General features: G+C 37.9%; 1 protein-coding gene across 4 annotated transcripts in view; it reads left to right on the plus strand.

Annotated features, from left to right (window-relative positions):
• Nucleotides 1-25,193, plus strand: part of LOC137654525 (kinesin-like protein KIF3B) — a 99,712-nt gene that overhangs the window by 54,691 nt on the left and 19,828 nt on the right. For all 4 annotated transcript variants that reach the window (XR_011046648.1, XM_068388231.1, XM_068388233.1 and 1 more), the window contains exons 12-14: nucleotides 1,907-2,130; nucleotides 7,221-7,326; nucleotides 12,290-12,412. Coding sequence is in view for 3 of the 4 variants with exons in the window: in XM_068388231.1 (XP_068244332.1) it covers nucleotides 1,907-2,130; nucleotides 7,221-7,326; nucleotides 12,290-12,412 (453 nt within the window). In the remaining variant the exon portion in view is untranslated. The remainder of the gene's footprint in view (nucleotides 1-1,906; nucleotides 2,131-7,220; nucleotides 7,327-12,289; nucleotides 12,413-25,193) is intronic.

Genomic DNA, 25,193 nt, shown 5'->3' on the forward strand with positions numbered 1-25,193 from the left:
TACTAGCTTCATTAGATCTGCTCTTAAGGCCTCTACATTTATGCGCAATTTAGTATTGTCGGCAAATTTGGCTATTTTTCCTAAATCTATGTCATTAATGTAGATCAGAAATAGCAATGGTTGAAGGACGGATCCTTTAGGTACTTTGCTTGTAACAGCTGCCCGATCTGGCTTCTCCATTGATTACAACTCTCTGTTTTCTGTTTATTAGTGAGTCTTTGATCCATTCAGCTGGCTTGTCTATGATCCCTAGTGCTCTAATTTTGACCATTAATTTTCGAGAGAGAGAGAGAGAGAGAGAGAGAGAGAGAGAGAGAGAGAGAGAGAGAGAGAGAGAGAGAGAGAGAGAGAGAGAGATGTGTGTATGTATATATGTATGTATATATATATATATATATATATATATATATATATATATATATATATATATATATATATGTGTGTGTGTGTATATATACCCTATGTATGTATGTGTATATATATATATATATATATATATATATATATATATACACACACATATATATATATATATATATATATATATATATATATATATATATATATATATATATATATATATATATATATATATATATATATATATATATATATATATATATATATATATATATATATATATATATATATATATATATATATATATATATATATATATATATATATATATATATATATATATATATATATATATATATATATATATATATATATATATATATATATATATATATATATATATATATATATATATATATATATATATATATATATATATATATATATATATATTATATATATATATATATATATATATATATATATATATATATATATATATATATATATATATATATATATATATATATGTATATATTCAGCCTTGGGAAAGTAGAGGGAATAGACACAACTATTTTTATATTGACACATAATTCTTTATATGAAAATACTAGGCAAAGGCAACTTCTAATTGATGGTTTATTTACTTGTTCAAAGTAATCTTATTGCTAAACATTACCAGGTTATAATACTACTATATAGGCCAATTGCATTCTATAGCCACCATAACTGATGATTCCCACCTTTGCCTAACATGTCCAAGACTAGATATTACAACAAATATGTTATTCATAAATTTAAAAAGGTCAGGGAATTATCTTGTTATTATTTAAAAGAAGTTAACTACAGACAGTTACACACAAATGTATTAATGAAATACCCATTCGTAAAATGACTAGAAAAAGCCAGCTTTAGGCTATGCTAACCTACCCATAATTATAGGTTAACAATAATAATAGACTAAAATTTCCAATTAGTTTTATAACCATCTCTGTATATATATATCCTCCCATGTTGAACATGATAACCCGGGTTCAAATGACAAATTGCTTTGGTAATTTAATTACCAAACATATGTAAGATTGATTAGAATTATGAAAAAAAGCAAGTTACTAGGCTATTCAAGATAAGATTAGTACAATAAAGACACTAAATTTATTATTCAGTTAGAAAGGGATATCAAGTATCAACACTGGGAGGTTTGGAGCAAAACAACTAGAACCCCTCCATATATTCAAGGTGGTGGGGAATAATGGCTAATAATACCACACGAATAGGAATGGAAAACAAAATTACACAATTTTCATTGAATTTCAAAGATTCCAATATTCATTTGGTATTTGTGTTATATTAGATTCCCTCTTTTAGCCTTTAACAGGAAAGTCTTTGGAGATCACACAGCATATTAACCTCAAAGAATATGATTTAGCTTTTATTTTGAGGAACCAAGCCATTGTTCAGAGCTTGACTATGCTGTCTGGTGATAAAACCTAATGATAGAAAAGATGATACCAACCATATTATTATCATGATTGATCCTTTGCAGAAAAGAGAGAGGGAAATGTTGCAGTTGTTGGAGAAAGAAGAAGAATCTTCATGTGAGATTGCTTCCACATTCTCCTCCTTGCAAGCAGAGGTCGAGGCAAAAACACGCAAGTTGAAAAAACTTTTTGCCAAGTTGCAGTCTGTCAAGCAAGAAATGGCTGATCTTCATGAGGAATTCTGTAGGGATCGTGTCGATCTTCAGCACACTCAGAATGTTTTGACAAGGTATGGATTAAGATGATGATAGAATAAGGATCTTTGATTTGTACAGTACTGTATATTGCCCAGTCTGATTCTGTTCCATTTGTGAATGGAAATGGTGTCTATATGTATCTTTGCGGGTAAATGCATGGATTTACCTTGTCTTGATGATGTACGTTTGAAAATTTTGAGGTTATCCTGTCTTTTTTTTTTTTTTTTCATCATTTCTTTTGTACCGTAGAGCAGTTTCACCATTGGTAAAATAAGCTGTTTATTAATATGTCACGTTGTTCAGTCTGGTTATTATTGGAAGTAAAATTAAAAAGTACTGTATACTGAATTTTTTATGGTAAATGCATGGGTTTACCTTTTCTTGATTGTGTAGGTTTAAATTTACACGTCATGCCATTTTTGTTTTATTGATTTAATTTATATTGTACCTAATTGTATCCACCTCTGGTATTGACAAATATTTTGGACATTGGAGTAACCATATTGAATCTTTGATGGTTTTAGTAGCAGTAGGAATCAAAAAGATTTTTGTATTATGTTAGTCCTAATACAATTTGCCACCCTCTCATTTTGATTAAGTGGGTAGTTTCTGCATAATAATCTCAATTTTGTTTACATTTTGTCTAAAGAATTAATGAGTAGGAAATAGAGGAGTTAAGATTGAAGACTGAAAGAAAGGAAATAAGGCATGTTATATTTCTCAATTTTTTTTTAATTACCTCAAGAATTTTAAAAGTCTTTTAGTTCAGAACTTTATTTTCAGAACTTGATAATTATTGGATGACATAGTGTTAAGATTTTCTTTCTCTTTCTCCTACTCCTGTTTTCTCACCTTTTATTTCTGCTTTCTCTCTCATTCTGTCATTTTTTTTATGCTCTGTCATTTTGTAATAATTTCTGCTCTCCCCCTTGTAATATTTTCTGCTCTCTCCCTTGTTTTTCTACTCTCTCCCTTGTTTTTCTACTCTCTCCCTTGTTTTTCTACTCTCTCTCTCTTTGTCTTGTTTTTCTACTCTATCCCAAAACATAGGCCGGAGAGTGGTAATGTTCGCAACTGGCTGCACCAATTCATTGCAAACAGTGCCAGGCAAGTGTCAGCTCCTGGACTCTAAAACGTTTCTCATCCCCATTGGCTGTCCTTTCTGGCATCTCACGGCACTTTCCCTTCATTGCAGTTCTCCTTTCCATAGTAATGATCAGCAACCTCAGCGTTAACATTGTCAGCTCCTTTGCCATTGTGACCAAGTGTGGATTCCCCGAAGATTATCCTTTTAACTTTATGCTAACATTTGCCAGTTGTCTCAAAGTGATTTTATTAATTGCATTCAAAGGGTCTGGAAGAGAAAATTTCAGAATGAATATAACTCGGTGGTAAAGAATCGGGCAATTATTTTTTTCCTTTCCTATGATCTTCTGTCTTTCTCATGCATATTCATAAGTGCATGTTTGCATATGCTTGTGGTGTTTTCATGTGTAATAGTTAGATATTTTACAGATGGAAATGCATGTCTTTTATGGATTTATGTTTGCAAGAATTTGAAAATAACATTTCCTTTATCTTCAGGGTTTAGTTTTAGTTGTCTTGGACCTCCATATGCTCAGGTTGTTGCACTGACCTCTTTCTGTCTCTGTAAGGAGTGGTTCTTGGTATGTTAATTTTCTAGTGGGAAAATAAAAATGTTGATAAATAAGTTTATTTCAATGATAATGTGCTGAAGCTTAAACTTGAGTTTTCATGCACTACAGAACTATTATTTTACATTTTGATGTGTACTTGTTCTTTGATGTACTCAATCCATAATGTTGGATTCAGCCTTGGATTATACCCAACATGACTACCAAGTTTGGTCAAAATCGGTTCTGTAGTTTTTGTGCAAAGTTGCTCACGAACAAACAAATAAATAAACCAAACAGACAGGTGAATACATACCCTTCACAAAATCGGAGTAATAAAACTTGCTCCATTCCATCTCACCTGTAATAAGGAAGTAAAGCCTCTTCTTTTCTTGACCATGTGAAACCAAACTATCCTTAGTCCCATACCGGTTCTGTGAATGAGCAAACATTGAAATAGCACTTAAGGTTAAACCTTATAGCTTTGTTGAAAGTTTCTGGTTCTGTGACTACCTTATGAGCCTGTGATTATTGAGGTTCAAGTTTTCAGCCATGTTGAGTTTTGGTCCAGCTTTCAATGGTTGAATTGCTTGCATACATTTTACTGTCAGTGAATAAAATCTGAATTCTGCTGTCAGTCCATCGCTCAAGTAATTTGCGAGTCATTAGAATTCACAAAGTTTGAGGTGGCAAGATTGGGTTCTTTCCATACACAATTCAATGACTATGCTGAAACGAATGGGAAATAGGAGCAATGAGTGGAGTTAGAAAGGCCATATCCTTGTACAAGAGTTATTTGATAACGGCACATTATGGTGATGATCATCTTTATTATCATCATCCTCAAAAATTTTTTGAGTTTTCAAAATAGGAAATACAGGCTGTTTTCTTCCAGGACCATTAGTCATTTCATGCACATTTTAAACTCATGATAAGGTCGTATATGGTGGTCATAAATTTCTTTTCTTTGAATTTCATACTTCTAGTTTGATTGTATGTTGGCTTAGCCTATGTTGGCTTAGCCTTTCCAATCAAGTTCATCAGTAAGTAATTCATGTTAAGTGCTTGAAACATATGGATTATCTTCTAAGGCTTATGTGGTGTGGATAAATAACTCATAGATTTAGTACCTAGTACAGTATGATACCTTTTGTGAGCAATTGAGTTGTGACTGGTTTTGCCTGGACAATTTACAAACATTGTGAGATTTTAGTCATTCAACATGATTAGTTGTGCCTTAAAAATCTCCAGAGATTTTCAATTGCCTCTGCCTTTTTCTTCTATAGAGCACTTGAGTATTGAGCATACTTTTAAACACAGGAAAACGTGTACAAGATTGGTCTTATGTAAAGCAATGATATAAAATTTATAAGCAAAAGCAATAAGATTACATTTTTTCTTTATTACAAAATTCAACAAGAAGTTTCTTTTCTTTATAGTAATCAAGTTCTAGGAATATCTTCGTCAGGTAGATAACTTTAATAAACTTAAAACTATCTTAGTGTGAGTGAGTTGGTATTTGTGAATGAAGTCACTTTATTTGCTAGTCAAGCACCTCCAACTAAGTAAACCAGTAGCAACAAAGGGTTTTGCAAAGCAGTGGTTTGTATTTATGAAACCAAAGAAATTCTATTAGAGCTTACTATTAGCTTTGGTTTCTGAAATTGGTGAGCCCCTCATGTTTTGTATTTTGAATTGAATACAACCTACTGAACTCCATGTAAAATTGATATTTTACATTTCAGGAAGGTCACATTTTTAATATTACTTCTGATCCCTTGTATATGTACTGATAACCAGACATATGTAATCTTTTATAATCATCAACACTGATGTTTGACTCTTATAGGTTAAATCCTGGTTAATGTCTATATCTCAGAATATGTTGAGACATCAGGATCTATTGAAACTATTGAGAGTTCTTTACCGACTATGGCTGGACAGTTATCAATTACGTACATGAGCTTCAACGATGAGGAGAATTAAGCTCTTAAACAGGCAGTTTAAGTCAGATCAGTCAAGACTCCATATTCATTTAATAAGTAGTCTATCTTCAAATTATATTCAGTGTACTTTGAGTGTATCGGTAAACCTCCAAAGAATAGAAATTGCACCAAATTCAGACTGTTGATCTCTAGTGCCTTAATTGGTTCATGGGCTCAGGAATGCAAGATGCTTCTGCTTTCTAGACAGCTGGTCTTTTCCTTTAAGGCTTCTTTCTCATTGTTTTTTTCCGTGTGAGGCGGTCTCTGCACCGGTAGTATAGTGAACGAAAACTACCGATATTTTGGTCGCCTTGTGCAAATGATATCAGAAACAGATTTGCTGATATTTCATGAGTGAAGAGGGAGCTTTGAGTTGACAATATCAAATATGAATGTGGGTTTATGAATTTTGATAATGAAAGTTACTATAACTAGATTTGTGGGGCACCCTTATGCAAGGTGCTGCCGCTGCAGCAAAAAATCCTCTCCGCTCCAGTGTGAAAGGGTCCATATCTATCAGTTGACTGCGGAAGTGAAAAAAAAAACAAGTGTGAAAGAGGCCTGAATGTCCATACAGAGATCTCCATCTTTAATGCTCAGCAAAGTTTTGTTTCCTGACTCTGTTTTTACTGAGATATTCAAATAAAGTTTTCAATTACTGTGTTATTGACACATTATTAAGAGGAAGCTTTCTTTCATAGAAAAAGCAATCTGCTTACAATATTTACTGTATCTCTTGCTATGAGAGTATAGTATATATAAAAGCAACTAAAAATAAGTAACTAGAGATTCATCCTCTACAGGGACTTGGACTTATTTCAGGCTAGGAAATGCTCTTAATGAAATCAATTATTAACTTTTGTCATTTAATTTAATTTTCTTTAAGAAGATTTTTTTTTTTTTTCAAGAGAGAGGAACAATAAGATTTCAAAGATTACTCGGAAGCGAATGTATCTGAGGAATTGGTATTGAGAAAGGCTCCCTGTCTTTGGGAACCGATAAATGATTTTATGAATTCATTGCTATTACCACAATTTTTTTTTTTTTTTTTTCAAGATGATTATAGTTCCACTTGAAAAAGATTAAAGTTCTTTATAGAATTTCATCTTGCAAAGTTTTCTGATGTCTTCTGTATCTTCTGGTAATGACATGCTATCATAGACTTGATCCTTACAGAGTAGCAAAGAGAATTCAGCACTAAAATCTTTGTCTATTTGGACTAAGGAGGATTTAAGAATTCTTAATTTTGCTCTTAATGTTTTAATTATTGTTTTATATTATAGTTTAGTGCCAAGTTTTATGTAAGCAATCTTGAATTATGTCCCCTTTGTAGACGCTGCATTGTGTTTTAAGGACATTTTTCTTGGCATAGGTTTTATATTTAGAGATGTGCGGAGTCTCGTCGCTCTTTCATTTTGTTATCAATTATGTAATGATTACATGAAATGAATATTTAAGAATTCTGTTATTTTTTATAGCTAATGAGCACTTTTTAAATTTCAGGGAATTGAAATTGAAAGCCCTTATAATAGAGAACTTCATTTCTCCGGAGGAAAAGCGCAAGATCCTCTCGAGGGCCTTCTTTGATGAAGACGAGGATGTTTGGAAGGTGAGATTAAAGGTTTTATATTTTGATTAGAAATCTGTAAAACATGAAATTTACTTACTAAGAATTAATTTCTTTAACACCATATCCATCTATTGAATTGGCCCAAAATTGTTTAATGTAAAGGATATAAGTGTATAGGAAAAATTATTATTATTATTGTTACAGGTTAAGTTATATCCCATGTTGGAGAAGCAGGATGCTGTAAGCCCAAGGGCTCCAACAAGGAAAAATAGCCCAATGAGAAGAGGGAGCAAAGAAGTAGATAATAAATAATCAAAATAAAATATTTTAAGAATAGGAACAACATTAAATTAGATCCAACATATATAAACTATAAAATCTTTGAAAAAACAAGAAGAGAAATAAGATAGAACAGCGTGCCCGAGTGTACCCTCAAGCAAGAGAACTCCAATCGAAGACAGTGGAAGGCCATGGTACAGAGGCTATGACACTACCCAAGCCTAGAGAACAATGGTTTGATTTTGGAATGGCCTTCACCTGAAAGAGCCACTTACCATAGCTAAAGTCTCTTCTACCCTTACCAAAAGGAAAGTACAGTAGCTACTGAACAATTACAGTGCAGTAGTTAACCCCTTTAGCTAAGAAGAATTGTTTGGTAATCTCATTGTTGTCAGGTGTATGAGAACAAAGGAGAAAGTGGGAAGGATAGGCCAGACTATTTGGTGTATGTATAGGCAAAGACAAATTAGGCTGCAACCGGAGAGACGGATCCAATATAATAGTCTGGCCAGTTGAAGGACCCAATAACACTAGCAGTATTATCTCAATGGATGGTTGGTGCCCTAGCCAACCTACTAATTACAAAACTAGTTCTACTTTGAAAAATAACTACATAAGCTTATGAGTTAATGGGTTTATATAGTGGTTAATGGCATATTTTTCATAGCCAGTGAAATAAATTTTTATGTTGGATATATATTTTTGATGATCCTAACATGGTTGACACAAGGCATAATGGATATGCAACGCTCTAGCAATATGATGGTAGATGGAGGATGATAGAACACATGGATAAGATGTAGTTTATAGTTGATGAAGATCTTACAATAGCATGAAATAGTCAACAAAATTTCTATTTGGAATTTTCTTACGGCATCAAAATTTTCATGGGCTTTGCCTATCTATCTATCTTGTTTCCATTAATATGAAGTTGAAATTTCTATGTGTGCTTTGAAAAGCCTTTAGAATTTTGAATGATAAGTGATGTATTGCTGACAATATCCCACATACCATCATCATGAATGTTTCCTTGTTGACTGCTCCCTTTAGGGCATTAGACTTGTGAAACAATGTCTCTCTTTCTGTTTTCTGTTCAGTACCATGTCTTCCTGAATTCCCTGGCTGTACTACAGATCTTAGTCTTAACATTTCCATTGTTACACTGTATCCTCTACAGCATGATCATTCATGTAATATATGTAAGTTATGCTTTCTTTCTTTTCTTGAGGATTTTAGGATGATTACCCTCTTTGCACCCTCTTAGATATTCTTTTCATTTTGATACCTTGTAGGAGTAATAATTGATGTGGTACAAAAAGGATTTTATTTAAGAAAATAACATTACATCAGCACAAAATATCAGTAGTATATTTTTAACTAACAATCGTTAACTAATAGTAACCAAGATCTTTAAAGTTTCACTCCAAAATTTACCATATAGTAAGTAATTACATATAAACCCAAATCACACCCAACTTATGCATAATAGAAATAACATAACTTTGGTCTTTTTAAAGAGTACTATTAATAATAAGAGTAAAGGCTAAAGCTATCACAGCAATGGTGCAGTAGTTCACTAATTACTTCAATGTGATCAACAGCATGTTGGGGTTGGGGTTTGACTTTAAAAAAAGTAGCCCTAGAATGTGTTACATATATGGTTAAACCAGAGTTGAGATTGAGTTTAGAGTTGGCCATACTCTTTCATCTAACACTTTCATTTATTGAAAATAGAAATATTATTCTATGGTCTGGATTATAAAAGAAATATTACAGGTCACTGATAATTACTAAAATAGCCCACATTTACTAACAAGATTTTGTTTCTTTATCCTAGAAAATTCTCCACTTCACAAAGTAACTTTGATTTATAGGTTAACAGAAATTAGTAAAAAGAAAAATACTGAACCTTTGAGACTTCTGTTGGCTATTTTCAAAGGCATATACAAAATCAACAAAAGAAGTCGGGGAACTAATTTTAGGTTGCTAATGCAACTCCTTTATGTTATGATTAAAGCCATGATGCTGCTAACCTTTTTGGTAAGGTTTACAAGGTGTTTGTCTCAATTACTGTATCTGAGCTCTCCATAGGAGACCTGAAATAGTTTAATTATTCCATTGAGAATGTACTTTGTACCCAAACAGAATTATTCTAATCTGTGTACTGTTGAAAGAAAGGTTTATCATCTTATCCCTCTTAGAGAAGTTTGATGTTCCCAAGGCTCTCTTGATGACCTTCCACCTCCTGATGAAAATAGAAATATTATTAAATAAATGCTATAATAACTAACAATCAATTACCAATATATGTAACAAGAACAACAAACAAAAGATTAATAATAATGATCAACTAACAACAAATTAAATAAATAACATCTATCAAGAACAACAAACAAGATATTATAATAGTGGTCAAGTACTAGATAAAAGGAAAAACAACGGCATGTGGAAGATAGCATCAGGGCAAGCATCACTGGAAGAACTTTTGAGAGCCTATAATTAAAAATGCAACATGAATGCGTTTACCTTCCATTGCAACAAGAAAAAAATGATTGCAGTGAAACAGACATTGGAGCGCTATCTTTGAAAGAGAAATTATGGGATTTTCTCTTTTTTCTGTTCATGCTTGACAAGAATAATGTATTGGCAGAGGAGGTGATACACAGATGGTGCTTCTTGCTTATATTCCAAAACACTCCTACCCCAGTAAGGTAACACTATGTTGGTAAGTTAATGTTTATTTTGAATGTTTTTTTTTTTTTTCCAGATTGAATTACAGGGAAAAGACAGGTTTTTGTTAAGGAAAGTAAAATTGTTGGTTTTAAATTCACCTTGGACTACTAGGGAAAAAAGTTCTTTTTATCCAAATGTAAAACACTTTCTTATGAGTGTACTCTATCAACCAAACCTATGTTTTCTGTTTGAAGATATTTCAACCAACTCTTTTTATAGCGACTTGCTCACTTATGTACTGATACTAGTTAGAGCAAGTAATCTTGAATGAGCTGTGTACACATTAGCAAAAGGTTAGGAGTTGAACTTCCTTAAAGACAAAATAAAAATGATTAATGCTTACTGTATTGAAGCTTTGTTGTGTGTAATTTACTAATCATATGTCTTTGAACCAAATATCCCAGAGTACCGTATTTTACAAGATCTTGTGTTGCTTATGGGTAACTGATACAGTACCGTATTTTTGGTAATATAAGCTTATATTCCAAAAAATAAGTACTGTACAGTAATTTACTGGATAATTCTACTTCTCTTATATTTTATCAACTCATTACCATAATTACTGTGTAAAAGGTAAAATTTTAAGACCAGTTTTGGATGAAAAAAGTTAGGGCTCGCCCATTACACGAGAGATACTTTTGTAATTATGAAAGTATTTATTTTCTCGACCTCTGTTCTGTTGTTGTTAGGGTATTCTAATCGCATATGGTTCATTAATAGGTTAGTAGTTTGGAAGGATTGACTTAAAATCATGTAATATACTAATTCTAATTAGGGTATATACTATAGTATTATATTTAAGTAAAATAGTAATATTTATCAATTTTATCTTCATTTATTTATAGTACTGTACTTTGCTTCTTTTGTGTGAACCTGTTGTTAGGCTAGCCTAATTGTGCAAAACCTAGAATTTTCCATATTTGTACCAGTAATTAATTTTTCCGCCTACATAGTAGTTAGGAAGGATTGACTTAACAGCGCATGATATGCTCAGTACAGTATAATCATACACTGTAGTTGTGTGTTTAAGTAAAATAAAAATGAGTTAATTTTTTCTTTATTACAATACTTCTGTCACCAAAAACGTGTTTCGGACAGCTAGGAACGTTTACATTATTTGCCATGAGATGGCAGTAGTGGTGGTTGTCCGAAACCTCAAATTTTGCTGGTTACCAGTATCTTACTAATGTTATACAGGAAAATGATGCAAACAAGTTTAAACAAAGGGGAAAAAATTATTTAATAAACTTTAAATTCACAGTAGTAATTAAGCAGAAACTGCTGTATAAAAATGGTTATTTGCCATTCAAGTGTTGTGGTAATCGGGTATAAGTAGTAGCAAATTTGCCAAACAACTACTGCTAGTTATCGAGGAAGATAATTTTTCATAGCAGTTTGAAAGGATTGACTTAAAATCATAAATGCTTATTACAGTTATATAGTTGTATGCAAAGGTAAGTTTATTAAAAATTAGACACTTCAATATTATCTTTATTGCAAAAACATGTTTTTGTAGTTGCAAAATACTGAGTGAGAATAGGAGGAAGAAGGTTAAGAAAGACGATATGTAAACATTGAGTGAATAATGTAAACATGGTGTTCAAACTCTCAAATTGTTTTACTTTCTTAAATAGAAATACAGCATATTTTATAAACTAAAATATTAATATATAACAGTAACAACAACAAAGATTATATGTGGGGTAAGATTTATAATAAAAGAGTAGTAACATTAGGCTGGCCTTAAAATTATCATTTGCCCATTACATGGAGTATATGATAAAAACACTTTTTTTAAAAGGAAATTTTGGGGTTCGCCCTTTACATGGGGTCGTCCTGTACACGGTAATATACGGTATTTACAAATTATGTATCATAATGTAAATAATGGTTTATGAGGCTTTCAATTTAATTGAATGCTGGTAGATTTTAGTAGAAAGACTTTCATCTTTTAAAAATGTTTGCTTAATCTAATGAACTCTCTTTGTAGGTTCGCCCTGTGGTTCGGCAGACTAGTGGCACGCTAAAAAGACCTGTATCCTCAGCATCCAGAAGACCTACCTCTGAGTATGCAAAAATGCAGGCATCTGTTGATCACAATCCAAGATACAAGGTGGGTGGGATATGTCTGAACCTGTCATTCCTCATGTCACATCTTTATAATCCTAGATTTGTTTTTGTTGGGATGAAGTCATCTTTCAGTGTTTGTGTCGTAATTAAGGGCTTCTGTTAAAGTTTTGATAGGGAATTTGAGATGAAAGATGGTATATCTTTTGTCGCTATTCCAGATATTAATTGATAACTCTTTTGCACTTCAGTGTTTTAGAAAATATAAACTGAAGAGTTGAAATAATTGCTTTTGTATTTTCTTTCATTGTAAGTTACTTAATTGTATCAAGTCCAATGGAATATTCAGAATAGGCTTGGCCTGTCCATGAAGTTTGTTGAAATACTGTAGACAGTAAAGTCAGAAAATAACTATAGTCTCAGTGTTGTTTGAATAATTATTTTTCGGGGTATAGTATATGCATATTAAATTGAAAATAATTTTCAAATCCCAGTATTGGTGCAAAGTGAACTGAGTTCTGAAATAAAAGGCATTATGGGGAATCACATTACCTTCCGATTGTCAGCAAGAGAGTTTTCAGTGTATTTTGATGTTACATCATTGTATTTTTACTGTAACAGCTTTCCTGTTAGTCAAGGGTACGAGTCTTCCTCCTCTGTGCTCCATAGATTACACAGCTTTGTGTTGTTAAGGTCCTAACTTCGATGTTTGGAACATGTCTCCTCCTGTTTTAAAACTTCAATCATATGTGCTTCAGAGGAAAAAAGCATTTCTCTGTGAATAAATTTAATTGCCTCTTACTCAATGATCCTTATCAATTTACGTATGTTCATCCTTCCTTCCTCCTTTTTCATTGATGTATATGTTCTATGACCTTAGTGGGAAGGATACACTTTGATTTTCCTTTCTTTGCTGATTATTCTTTTAGCCATTCAAATATTCCTTAAGCAGTCAACCTACAACTAAGTTGTTCTTTGCATCCTTTAATTTCTGCTTATAAGAACTACAAGATTCCTATAAGATATGAATGGTTCTTGTTTTCTTTGAAACTAGCAAGGCATCTATTTTAGTTCAATTTCAAGTGCATATTCTCTGAATTGGTTAGACAATGGCTCATGTTGTTTGTAGCTCTGTAAGAATCAAGTTTGACTCATTGGACTGATAAATCTCCTCATTTTAATAAATATAAAATTATATTGCTTTAAATTGCACTACAGTATTACCTAAATTCCAGTAGGCCCTGTTGCTTCCTCCAGTCACCGCGGAGGTAGCAGCAATAGGGGATTCAGTGTTATGAAGCTTCATCTGTGGTTGATAACCGGGGAGGTTGGGCTGTGGCTCCGTAGCAGTACCAGCTGAACTGGGTTGAGTCCCTTGTCAGGCTGGGAGGAGCGTGGAGAGGAAAGGTCCTTTTTTCATTTGTTTGATGTCGGCTACCCCCCAAAATTGTGGAAGTGCCTGGGAATATAGGAGGATTACCAAAATAGTTAAACTATTCTATTGTTACCTTCTTAAACATCCTGACTGTCTTATTTGTGACCAGGATTAAACATGGTGATATGCTATAATATTTCTTTTCACACTGAAGGTTTTTTTTCATCTTTATATTTTCAAGAATTGTATGTCATCACTTTGAATATCTAAAGTTTTTGTATTTCTATGTATAAACTTTTGCTTTCATTCCTATCTTTACACTCAGTTCTAACTTTGATACTTGCATTGTTGTTAATACTGTTATCTATCCTGATGTTCATATTACTTTCGTCTCTGAAAGCTTCGAATGCTGATGTTACTCCTAAAAATAAAAGAAATTTTCCTGTTTACTTACATTTTTCCATGACTCTAATGACTCATGTAAAGCAATGAGACCTGCATCTACTAATAATAACATGCTGCACATGTTGAATTGCCGCTTCAATCTCAAAGGCGACATGGAACAATAACAACGTGTTCTCCTATGCTCCAGATGTCAGGTTTTTTAGTTTTTATAGATGTTATGCATTGTTGTGCATAAGAAATGTCTGGGTAATCATGATCTGTCTCTTTGTGTCTCATGTCTAAGGATAGGTTTTTTTTAATTTAAGGGATGCTAGTGAGGATTGCATAATCTCATTGTATGTTTCAGGATCAAATTAAAGTTTAAAGCATAAAAGAAGCTTTACCTAGTTCAGTTCAGGAGTAAGCTATGTGCTTATTTCAGAAGGATTGATATGACAATGCCAATCCAGCCTTTGATTTGCCCAGCCTAACAAATTTATTTTAAAAGTCAATCATGAGCTTACCAAGAGTTTAACATCATTAGGTACCTTCTTTAATAGAAGCCAAGAAAACCATTAACATTTAGATTCAGGGTAATTTTCAGGCCTAACCTGCTGTTTCAAACCCTAGCCTAACTCCTCAAGTGCTGACTAGTGGTTCTAGTGCACCATTCAGTAAGGGTTCGGATGATACACACATATTCCAGGTTCTGGATAATATTGTTAATCCTTGAATTCTCTCATTACATTAGACCCTACTGCTGCATAACCCTCGCATGCTGCATTTCTAGGCTTCTTTTAGACACATGTTGTAGACACCTAGAATTTGCATGGCAGAAGACTGAGATGGTAGCCTGGATCCTTATGTCCCTTCTCTTGTTAAGTTAAGAGCCTCTAAGCAAAAGTTTGTTTTATTTGATATCAAATCACCACTTTTGATGATATAAGCCCTTTAACCCTCCTTTTTTTTATGTGGTTGTTATGGCAAATTGTAGAATTCACTCAGGCCAATAGTTTTAATTTTAATTATTCTGTTGAAGAATTTGTACTGGTTGCAGACTCAGAAGAAAAGCTTGGCTGATTAGTGACAGAATTTGGAAGGGTTTGTGAGAGAAGGAAGTTTGAGAGTTAATATGGGTAAGAGTAAGGTTATGAGATGTACGAGACGGGAAGGTGTTGTGAGGTTGAATATCATGTTGAATGGAGAGTTACTTGAAGAAGTAGATCGGTTTAAATACTTATGGTCTGTTGTTGCAGCAAATGGTGGAGTAGAAGCAGATGTACATCAGTGAGTGAATGAAGGATGCAAAGTGTTGGGGGCAATGAAGGGAGTGGTAAAGAATAGAGGGTTAGGCATGAATGTAAAGAGAGTTCTGTATGAGAAAGTGATTGTATCAACTGTGATGCATGGATCGGAGTTGTGGGGAATGAAAGTGACGGAGAGACAGATATTGAATGTGTTTGAGATGAAGTGTCTGAGGAGTATGGCTGGTGTATCTTGAGTAGATAGCGTTAGGAACGAAGTAGTGAGGGTGAGAACGGGTGTAAGAAAAGATTTAGCAGCTTAAGTGGATATAAATGTGTTGAGGTGATTTGTCCATTTTGAGAGAATGGAAAATGGCTGTCTACTAAAGAAGGTGATGAATGCAAGAGTTGATGGGTGAAGTACAAGAGGAAGGGCAAGGTTTGGGTGGATGGATGGAGTGAAGAAAGCTCTGGGTGATTGGAGGATATATGTGAGAGAGGCAAAACAGTGTGCTAGACATAGGAATGAATGGCGAACGATTGTAACGCAGTTCCGGTAGGCCCTGCTGCTTCCTCTGGTCGCCTTGGATGACCGCGGAGGTAGCAGCAGTAGGGGATTCAGCATTATGAAGCCTCATGTGGTGGATAACGGGGGAGGGTGGGCTGTGGCACCCTAGCATTACCAGCCAAACTCGGTTGAGTCCCTCGTCAGGCTGGGAGGAGAGTAGAGAGGAAAGTTCCCCCCTTTTTTTTAATTTGTTTGATGTTGGCTACTTTTTTTTTTCATGAGGTCAGCTAAAATAAATTTGAGGTTAAAGGTTAGCAAAAATTTTGTCATTTCATACCCAAGAAATGTCAATGTTATTTGGACTACTGTATTCTACAAATATGAGAGGTTGATATTTTTCCTACACCAATAAAAGCCGTTCAATATTATTTGGATGGTTACACATACCTTAAGGGTGATGTGCTTAGTTTGTTTGTGGTATTAGACCCACGCCACCAGTCAACAAGCTCAAAACAAATTGGATCCAAATCCAATAAAAGGTTTGAAAACTAGATTTCATATTTAAGTACAGTTTTATCCAAAACTTTTGATAATTTTTTTGGAAGTCTTAGCAACACCTCACTGGTATCCCCAATCCAGTTACTACACATTATCTTAAGGAATCCTGGTTTATGTGTCAGGTTTGTGGGCTTTAGGACCTATAGCAATTAGTGCGATATGGTCAGATAGAATGGTATATTTTTAAGTAGTTGGTTTGGTAGATTACACATTTGGGTTGCAATTTAATAACCTTTTTGATGGTGTAAAAGTAATTTTTGTAGTTTCATCTGATGTCCAAAGTTACCAAAGGCCTAGACTAAATATAAATCTAGGATTCTATTTCATTGACTATAGAAACTAGATGTCATATTTCTTTCTTTTACGAGCTATCTACCACCTATAAAATGTGGGAGTCAATAATATGAATATCAGGGGAGCTTCATAGATATAAACATGATTTTAAATAATAAAATTTCTTATTTCTATAGTCACCTGATATTCATGTACATGCCTTCCCCCCTCCTCACTGATTAGTGGTGTCAAGAGGAGATGCATAAGTATTTTGACTTCAAGGCTAAAGAAGGTACCCGATATGTGCGGCATGTTATCATTGTTAGACGATGGTCTCATTGTGTTACTAGAGGCATTAGACTATGGGCGAGTAAGAAAATGTGAAAATTTTTATCTTAAGGAGTAATGTCAATATTCCAAGCTTCCAGAGATGAAATCAATATGATGATCAGGTGAGTATAGTGTTGAATTGAATATAAAATTTAGGGCTTGAGCCAAGCACTGGGCCATCAAAGGCCATTCAGCACTGTATAATGCAAATTAATCAACCATGTGTACTCTCACGTTTGGTATCATTTTAACTTCTAAAACTACTCGCACAACTTTCATACAGTAATATCTAAATGCAAAATAAGGAGGGACTAAAATGATTAAAAAAGCTCACGATATAAACCAATACTCGGTATAGATTTTTTCAAGTTCAGGGTATTACAATTTTCCCCCAGTATATATTTTAAAGGCTTGTTCTGGAGGAAATGTGTCCTCTGAAGATTAAAAACAGGACAATCGACTAAAATACATTTGATATCTATTGTCACGTGACAGGTATTACAAAGAAGGGCCTGTCTCCCTTCACCACTCTTCATTAAATAATAGTGGGTTGCATGGGTATGGCCAATATGCTGTCTAGTTAAAATATCATCCCTCCTACTTGTAGAACTTCAAGATGACCATTTATCCACTGAAGGGTGCATTTGTTTCAGTTTTGTATTGGTGATAAGTTCAGACCATCGAACCTACCACTTATTCTCACAGTAAAAATGTATCTTGCTTTTAAGGACTTTGTAAGGAATACTTGTGGGGAATAGATTAAGTAGCCCTGAAGTTTCCTTAGCTGCCTTATCTACTCGTTCATTTCCATCCACCCCAACATGGGCAGGGACCCAGCAGAAGTGAACACTGACATTCTTCCAAGGCTGCAGAAGTACTAACCAGTCCTGCACCTCTTGTACTAGATGATGGCCTGGCATAATTTGTTTAATTGCCAGTAAAACGCTATAGGAATCCGTAAAAATTGTATAAAAACTATTTTGATTACCATTTCTAAAAATGTCGGACTACAAGAATGATTGCATACAGCTCAGCAGTAAATACTGAACAATAGGATGGAAGTTTCTTTTAATAACAATATCACCTACCACAACTCCACTTTCAACTTCTGCAGCTGATTTGGAACATCTGTAAAAACATGTTTCCCATGATGTTGAGTAGCATGATTTATAAACTCACTTTTCATTACCTGGGTAAGGTATTTTTCCCTCCCGCCATAAAACATACTTTAACTGGTGGAATACACCAAGGGGGGAGATATCCTACCTTTGCTATCTGTGCTGTAAACAAACCTACTTCATTGGCATCATTTTTCAGCTGTACTTACAAAGGCTTTGGCACTCTTGATCTGTTAGGAGCTTGATCTAGAGGAGCCTTAACACATTTACACTGTTAGGATTGTTTTTTTAACAAGGGACTAGCTAAAACCCTCAAACTCAACTCCTCTCTGCGGATGGAAAGGAGGCATGCCAGAATCCACATACAGACAATCAATGGGAGATGTTCTTTATGCACCAGTGCAGATACGGAGCCCCATATTGTGAACAACATCGTTTTTCAATATTAAACTTACCCGATAATCATGTAGCTGTCAACTCCGTTGCCCGACAGAATTCTATGGAGGGATACGCCAGCTATCACAATACTAGAAGGGGGTGTACTTACCAGCGCCACCTGTGGCCAGGTACTCAATCATTTGTTGTTGACACCTCCTCAATTATTCCTCTGTCGTGCTTCCGGCTAGACGTTCTGGGATACGCTTATGGTCTTCGAGTTTATTCACGGATATTTGGTGAAGTATTCTCTCAGATTAACGGCTGTCGCTTTACTGGAATCCTTCTTATATTAGCTAGATAGCTTTTATATAATACTGATATAACAGTTAACGAATTTTGCTTGTTTTTGGATCACCCTTTGGCTAACTCTTTGAATACAAGATGTCTGACGTTTCGCAAGCCCCCTCCCATAGACGATGTAGGTCTTGCAATAGGCGTATTCCGAAGGCCTCGGTAGATCCTCACACCGCTTGTTCTGACTGTAGGGACAGGCCCTGTCTATTAGAAAATCGATGTGAGGAATGCGCCGGACTTTCGGAATTGGAATTTGTCCGTCTTTTAAAATATTCATCTAAGTTAGAGAGAGGTAGAGTTAGGAGAAGTTCTTCTCACTCTTCTATGTTTTCCTCACCTCATGATCCCCTACCTTTTCCTACCCCTGTAGTGGCTACCCCCGAACCTACTGTGTGCCCTCCGCCTGATATGTCAGTTGTTTTGCGTGCTATTCAGGCTTTAGGCGACAAAGTAGAATCAGTGGTAAGTGACCATAAGTCTCTGATGGCCGAAGTTAAAGAACTGAAGGTCAAGAGTGCAGTGGGTGGAATTAGTGCCAGTGCTGTGACGAGTGCTAGTGTCGGTGCAGTGCCAAGTGCTAGTGGTGCCAGTGTGGTGCGTGAGGATTTTTCTGTGCGAGCCAGTCGTCCTCCCAGTCCGGGACCTCTTGCAAGCTCCCATGCCCAGGGGAGAAGCAATGTCGAAGGGCTTAAGGGTTCGACAGGCCTTGTTAGGCGCACAGAACTATCCTCGGTGGTTGCGGGCGTGTCTTCCTTAGACCGTCACTCCCACCTGCAGACGATTGAGCCCGTCTTATTCTCGTCCGCTGATCAACTAGCAGGGAAGAAACGTTGGTCTCAGGTCTCGAGACCGCTTAAACGTAGAGTCCAGTCCGCGAGTGCTCAGCCAGGTTGCAGTCATTGGCTCAGCTCTGACTCGCCTCAGTCATCTGTCGACTGTACTCCGCCCAAGAGGAGTAAGGTTCTGCCAAAACAGAGCCCGACTGTTAAGACTTTGCCTCAGTCTGTTATCGTTTCTGCCGATCCCAAGTGGACCCTGCTTCAGTCCATGCAAGCTCAGCTTTCGGACTTGATGCGTGAGTGTCGGGCTGAGAGTGTTGCACCTCCTCCTCCGCCTACACTCCCTCCGCCTGTTCTCGCTCCGCCTGTGCTCGCCCCGCCTGCACTTGCTCCGCCTGGTCGCAGCACCATCTGCCAGGCGTACGATGTTGAGCCACTTTCGGAGTTCGCTGTTCCCAGTGGTGTTCAGCCTCAGTCTTCTTTAAGGCAACCCTTGCTTTGGGATCAGGAGAGTTATTCCACTCTTCCTCCGCCTCCCCTTGCTGCTCCACCAGTGGTGCAACTCTCGGTTGGGGTACAACAACCTCTCCCCTCCGTGAGTCTGTCTGCTCAGCCATCGCTGCAGCGAGCTCAACCCTCCTCAAGGCAAGCTCCTCTACACCCTGGACTTGCGCCTCAGGAGCCTCAGCTTGCGAGAACTTTACCTTGTTCTGCGCAGCCTCAACCTCTTCATGCTCCGCTCATCTCACAGGAACAGGAACGGACTACTCCGCCTCCGTCCTCCGCTCAGCTTGTGCAATCCTTGGGTTCAACCTCTCTTGCTAGGAGTCAACCTCCTTCACCCATGCGCCTGCCTTCTGCTTCGTCTGTTGTTCAGCCTTTGCAGTCTGAGCCTCAGGTTTTCCCTCAACAGTCACTGGAAGAGGAAACCACTGTTATTGTTCCTACCCGTTCTGACTCTGCGGTTCAGCATTCTGGTCCGATCGCTTCGCTACCCTCTGCTGATGAGGTGTCGGATGATGAGGAGGCACACCTTGATCCCTCATCAGACGTGGACGAATCTAAGCTTTCTCCACTGTCGATTGATTTTCGTAAGGTCTTGGCTCTACTCAGGGAGATTTACCCAGACCACTTCGTCTCTGCTATTCCCCGCTCTCCACCATCTGAGTTTTCGCTGGGCGTACAACAAGCTAAGTCCAACTATACTAAGCTTGTCCTAGCTAGATCCTCCAAGAGGGCTTTAAGGATCTTAGGGGAGTGGCTGCAGTCGAAACAACACCTTGGCAAGACTTCCTTCATGTTCCCTCCAACGAAGCTCGCTTCGAAAGCTAGCGTTTGGTATGCCACAGGGGAAGCACCAGGCTTAGGAGTACCTGCCTCTGCCCAGGCTGACTTCTCAAGTTTGGTGGACTCGCCTCGGAGAACTGCTATGAGACGCTCGAAGGTTTGTTGGACCTTCTCAGACCTGGATCATTTACTAAAAGGGTTGTTCAGAGCATTTGAAATGTTCAACTTTCTCGACTGGTGCCTGGGGGCCCTCAGCAAGAAAACCTCTCCTGCGGACAAAGATTCTGCCATGCTATTAATGTCCTGCATGGATAAGGCCATCAGAGATGGATCGGGTGAGCTAGCGTCGTTATTTGTATCAGGGGTGTTGAAGAAAAGGGAACAACTGTGTACCTTCCTTTCCGCCAGCATTACACCTTGCCAACGGTCACAACTCCTTTTTGCTCCACTCTCAAAGTTCCTCTTTCCCGAGGAGCTAGTTAAGGACTTGTCTGCTGCCCTGATACAAAAGGACACGCACGATCTTGTAGCCTCATCGGCTCGTAAGTCTAAGGTTGCCACCTCAGTCCCCAAGACTTATCGCTCCCCAGTGGCTGATACCCCGGCTACGAGGTTCATACCGCCCTTTCGTGGTAGAGCCCCCAGCCGAGGAAGCTCCCGTCCAGACTCTCACAGGAGCAAGTCTAGGAAAGGATCCAGGACATCTAAGGGAAAGAACTGACTCTCAGATTCTCCAGACAACAGTAGGAGCCAGACTCAAGATCTTCTGGCGAGCCTGGGAGAAGAGAGGTGCAGACGCACAGTCTGTCAGTTGGCTGAGGTACGGTTACAGGATTCCATTCTGCCTCAAACCACCTCTGACCACATCGCCCATCAACCTCTCTCCCAACTACAAAGAAGAGGACAAGAGGCTAGCATTGCAACAGGAGGTGTCGCTACTTGTGCAGAAGAAGGCAGTGGTTATAGTCCGGGACCATCAATCCCCGGGCTTCTACAACCGTCTCTTTCTTGTGGCCAAGAAGACAGGAGGTTGGAGACCGGTGCTGGACGTCAGCTCTCTCAACGAGTATGTCACCAAGCAGACGTTCACGATGGAGACGACCAAGTCGGTCTTAGCAGCGGTCAGACAGGAGGACTGGATGGTCTCGTTGGACTTGAAAGATGCATACTTTCACGTTCCCATTCATCCAGACTCCCAACCTTTCCTGAGATTCGTTTTCGGAAAGGTTGTCTATCAGTTCCAAGCCCTGTGTTTTGGCCTAAGCACAGCTCCTATGGTCTTTACTCATCTGATGAGGAATGTAGCGAAATTCCTACACTTATCGAACATCAGAGCCTCCCTCTACCTAGACGACTGGCTGTTGAGAGCCTCCACGAGTCGTCGTTGTCTGGAGAACCTCAATTGGACTTTAGACTTAATCAGAGACCTAGGTCTATTAGTCAATATAGAGAAATCTCAACTCATTCCCTCCCAATCCATTGTGTACCTGGGAATGGAGATTCAGAGTCAGGATTTTCGGGCTTTTCCATCGGCCCCCAGGATAAACCAAGCCCTAGAGTGCATCATGAGCATGCTGAAGAGGAGCAATTGCTCAGTGAGACAGTGGATGAGTCTCACAGGGACCCTCTCATCACTGGCCCTGTTTGTCGAGCTAGGAAGACTCCACCTCCGCCCTCTTCAATTCCATCTTGCTGCTCATTGGGACAAGGGCTCGACTCTAGAAGCAGTCTCTATCCCTATCAACCAAGAGATGAAGACCACTCTCCTGTGGTGGAAGCACAATCTCCTTCTCAAGGAAGGTCTATCATTGGCCATCCAGACCCCCAATCTTCATCTCTTCTCAGATGCATCGGACTCGGGCTGGGGTGCGACCTTGGACGGACGGGAATGCTCAGGAGTATGGAACAAGTAACAAGGATTACTCCACATCAACTGCAAGGAACTGTTAGCAGTTCATCTAGCCCTGTTGAACTTCAAGTCCCTCCTGCTAGGCAAAGTGGTGGAGGTGAATTCAGACAACACCACAGCCTTGGCTTACATCTCCAAGCAAGGAGGGACCCATTCGAGGAGCCTTTACGAGATCGCAAGGGACCTCCTCATTTGGTCAAGAGGTCTAAACCTCACTCTGGTCACGAGGTTCATCCAGGGCGATATGAATGTTTCAGCGGATCGCCTCAGCAGAAGGAATCAGGTCATTCCCACGGAATGGACCCTCCACAAGAGTGTGTGCAACAGTCTTTGGACCTTGTGGGGTCAACCTACCATAGATCTGTTTGCCACCTCCATAACCAAGAGACTTCCGCTTTATTGTTCCCCTGTTCCAGACCCTGCAGCGGTTCATGTGGATGCTTTTCTTCTGAACTGGTCCCATCTCGACCTGTACGCATTCCCTCCGTTCAAGATAATAAACAAAGTTCTGCAGAAATTCGTCTCGCACGAAGGGACACGGCTGACGCTGGTTGCTCCCCTTTGGCCTGCAAGAGAATGGTACACAGAGGTACTTCAATGGCTAGTCGACTTCCCCAGGACTCTACCTCTAAGAGTGGACCTTCTACGTCAACCACACGTAGACAGGTTGCACCCAAACCTCCACGCTCTTCGGCTGACTGCCTTCAGACTGTCGAAAGATTCGCTAGAGCTAGAGGCTTTTCGAAGGAGGCAGCCAGTGCGATTGCCAGAGCTAGAAGAGTTTCCACTCGTAGAGTCTACCAGTCTAAGTGGGAGGTCTTCCGAAGCTGGTGTAGAGCCAATTCAATATCCTCTACCAATACCTCTGTGATCCAAATAGCTGACTTCCTTCTACATCTTAGGAATGAGAGATCCCTTTCAACACCTACGATTAAAGGATATAGGAGCATGTTGGCCTCAGTTCTCCGCCACAGAGGTTTGGACCTGTCTTCCAACAAGGACCTTCAAGACATTCTCAAGTCTTTTGAGACGTCTAAAGAACGTCGTCTTTCCACTCCAGGCTGGAATCTAGACGTAGTCTTAAGGTTCCTTATGACATCTAGGTTCGAACCTCTCCAGTCAGCTTCCTTCAAGGATCTTACCCTCAAGACTGCTTTTCTCGTTTGCCTTGCAACAGCTAAGAGAGTCAGTGAGGTTCATGCCTTCAGCAAGAACATTGGTTTCACAACCGAATCTGCAACATGTTCTTTTCAGCTTGGATTCCTAGCAAAGAACGAGCTTCCTTCACGTCCTTGGCCTAGATCGTTCGAAATACCTAGCCTCTCCAACATGGTAGGTAACGAACTAGAGAGAGTTCTTTGCCCTGTCAGAGCTCTCAAATATTATCTGAAAAGGTCTAAACCTATTCGAGGACAGTCAGAAGCCTTATGGTGTGCCATCAAGAAACCCTCGAGACCCATGTCCAAGAATGGGCTTTCGTACTATATAAGGCTTCTGATCAGAGAAGCACATTCTCACTTAAAGGAGGAAGACCTTGCATTGCTGAAGGTAAGGACCCACAAAGTAAGAGCTGTAGCTACTTCGTTGGCCTTTAATAAAAACCGTTCTCTGCAGAGCATAATGGATGCAACCTATTGGAGGAGCAAGTCAGTGTTTGCATCATTTTATCTGAAAGATGTCCAGTCTCTTTACGAGAACTGCTACACCCTGGGACCATTCGTAGCAGCGAGTGCAGTAGTAGGTGAGGGCTCAGCCACTACATTCCCTTAATCCCATAACCTTTTTTAACCTTTCTCTTGAATACTTTTATTGTTGTTTTTTATGGTTGTTACGGTAGGCTAAGAAGCCTTCCGCATCCTTGGATTTGGCGGGTGGTCTATTCATTCTTGAGAAGCGCCTGGGTTAAAGGTTTGGTAGAGGTCCTTTAGTAGGGGTTGCAACCCCGTGTACTTTGGCACCTTTGGGTTGATTCAGCCTCCAAGAGGAACGCTGCGCTCAGTAAGGAAGACGAACTTTAAATAAAGAGGCAGAGTAACGGTTCTATTCGACTTCCTTACCAGGTACTTATTATTTCATTGTTATTTGAGATAACTGTTATATGAAATATGGGATACTTAGCTATCCTTTAATCTTGTACACTGGTTTTCACCCACCTCCCTGGGTGTGAATCAGCTACATGATTATCGGGTAAGTTTAATATTGAAAAATGTTATTTTTATTAATAAAATAAATTTTTGAATATACTTACCCGATAATCATGATTTAATCGACCCTCCCTTTCCTCCCCAGAGAGAACCAGTGGACCGAGGAATAATTGAGGAGGTGTCAAC

Source organism: Palaemon carinicauda, chromosome 15, assembly GCF_036898095.1.
Source record: "Palaemon carinicauda isolate YSFRI2023 chromosome 15, ASM3689809v2, whole genome shotgun sequence".
In the NCBI taxonomy this organism is placed as follows: domain Eukaryota; kingdom Metazoa; phylum Arthropoda; class Malacostraca; order Decapoda; family Palaemonidae; genus Palaemon; species Palaemon carinicauda.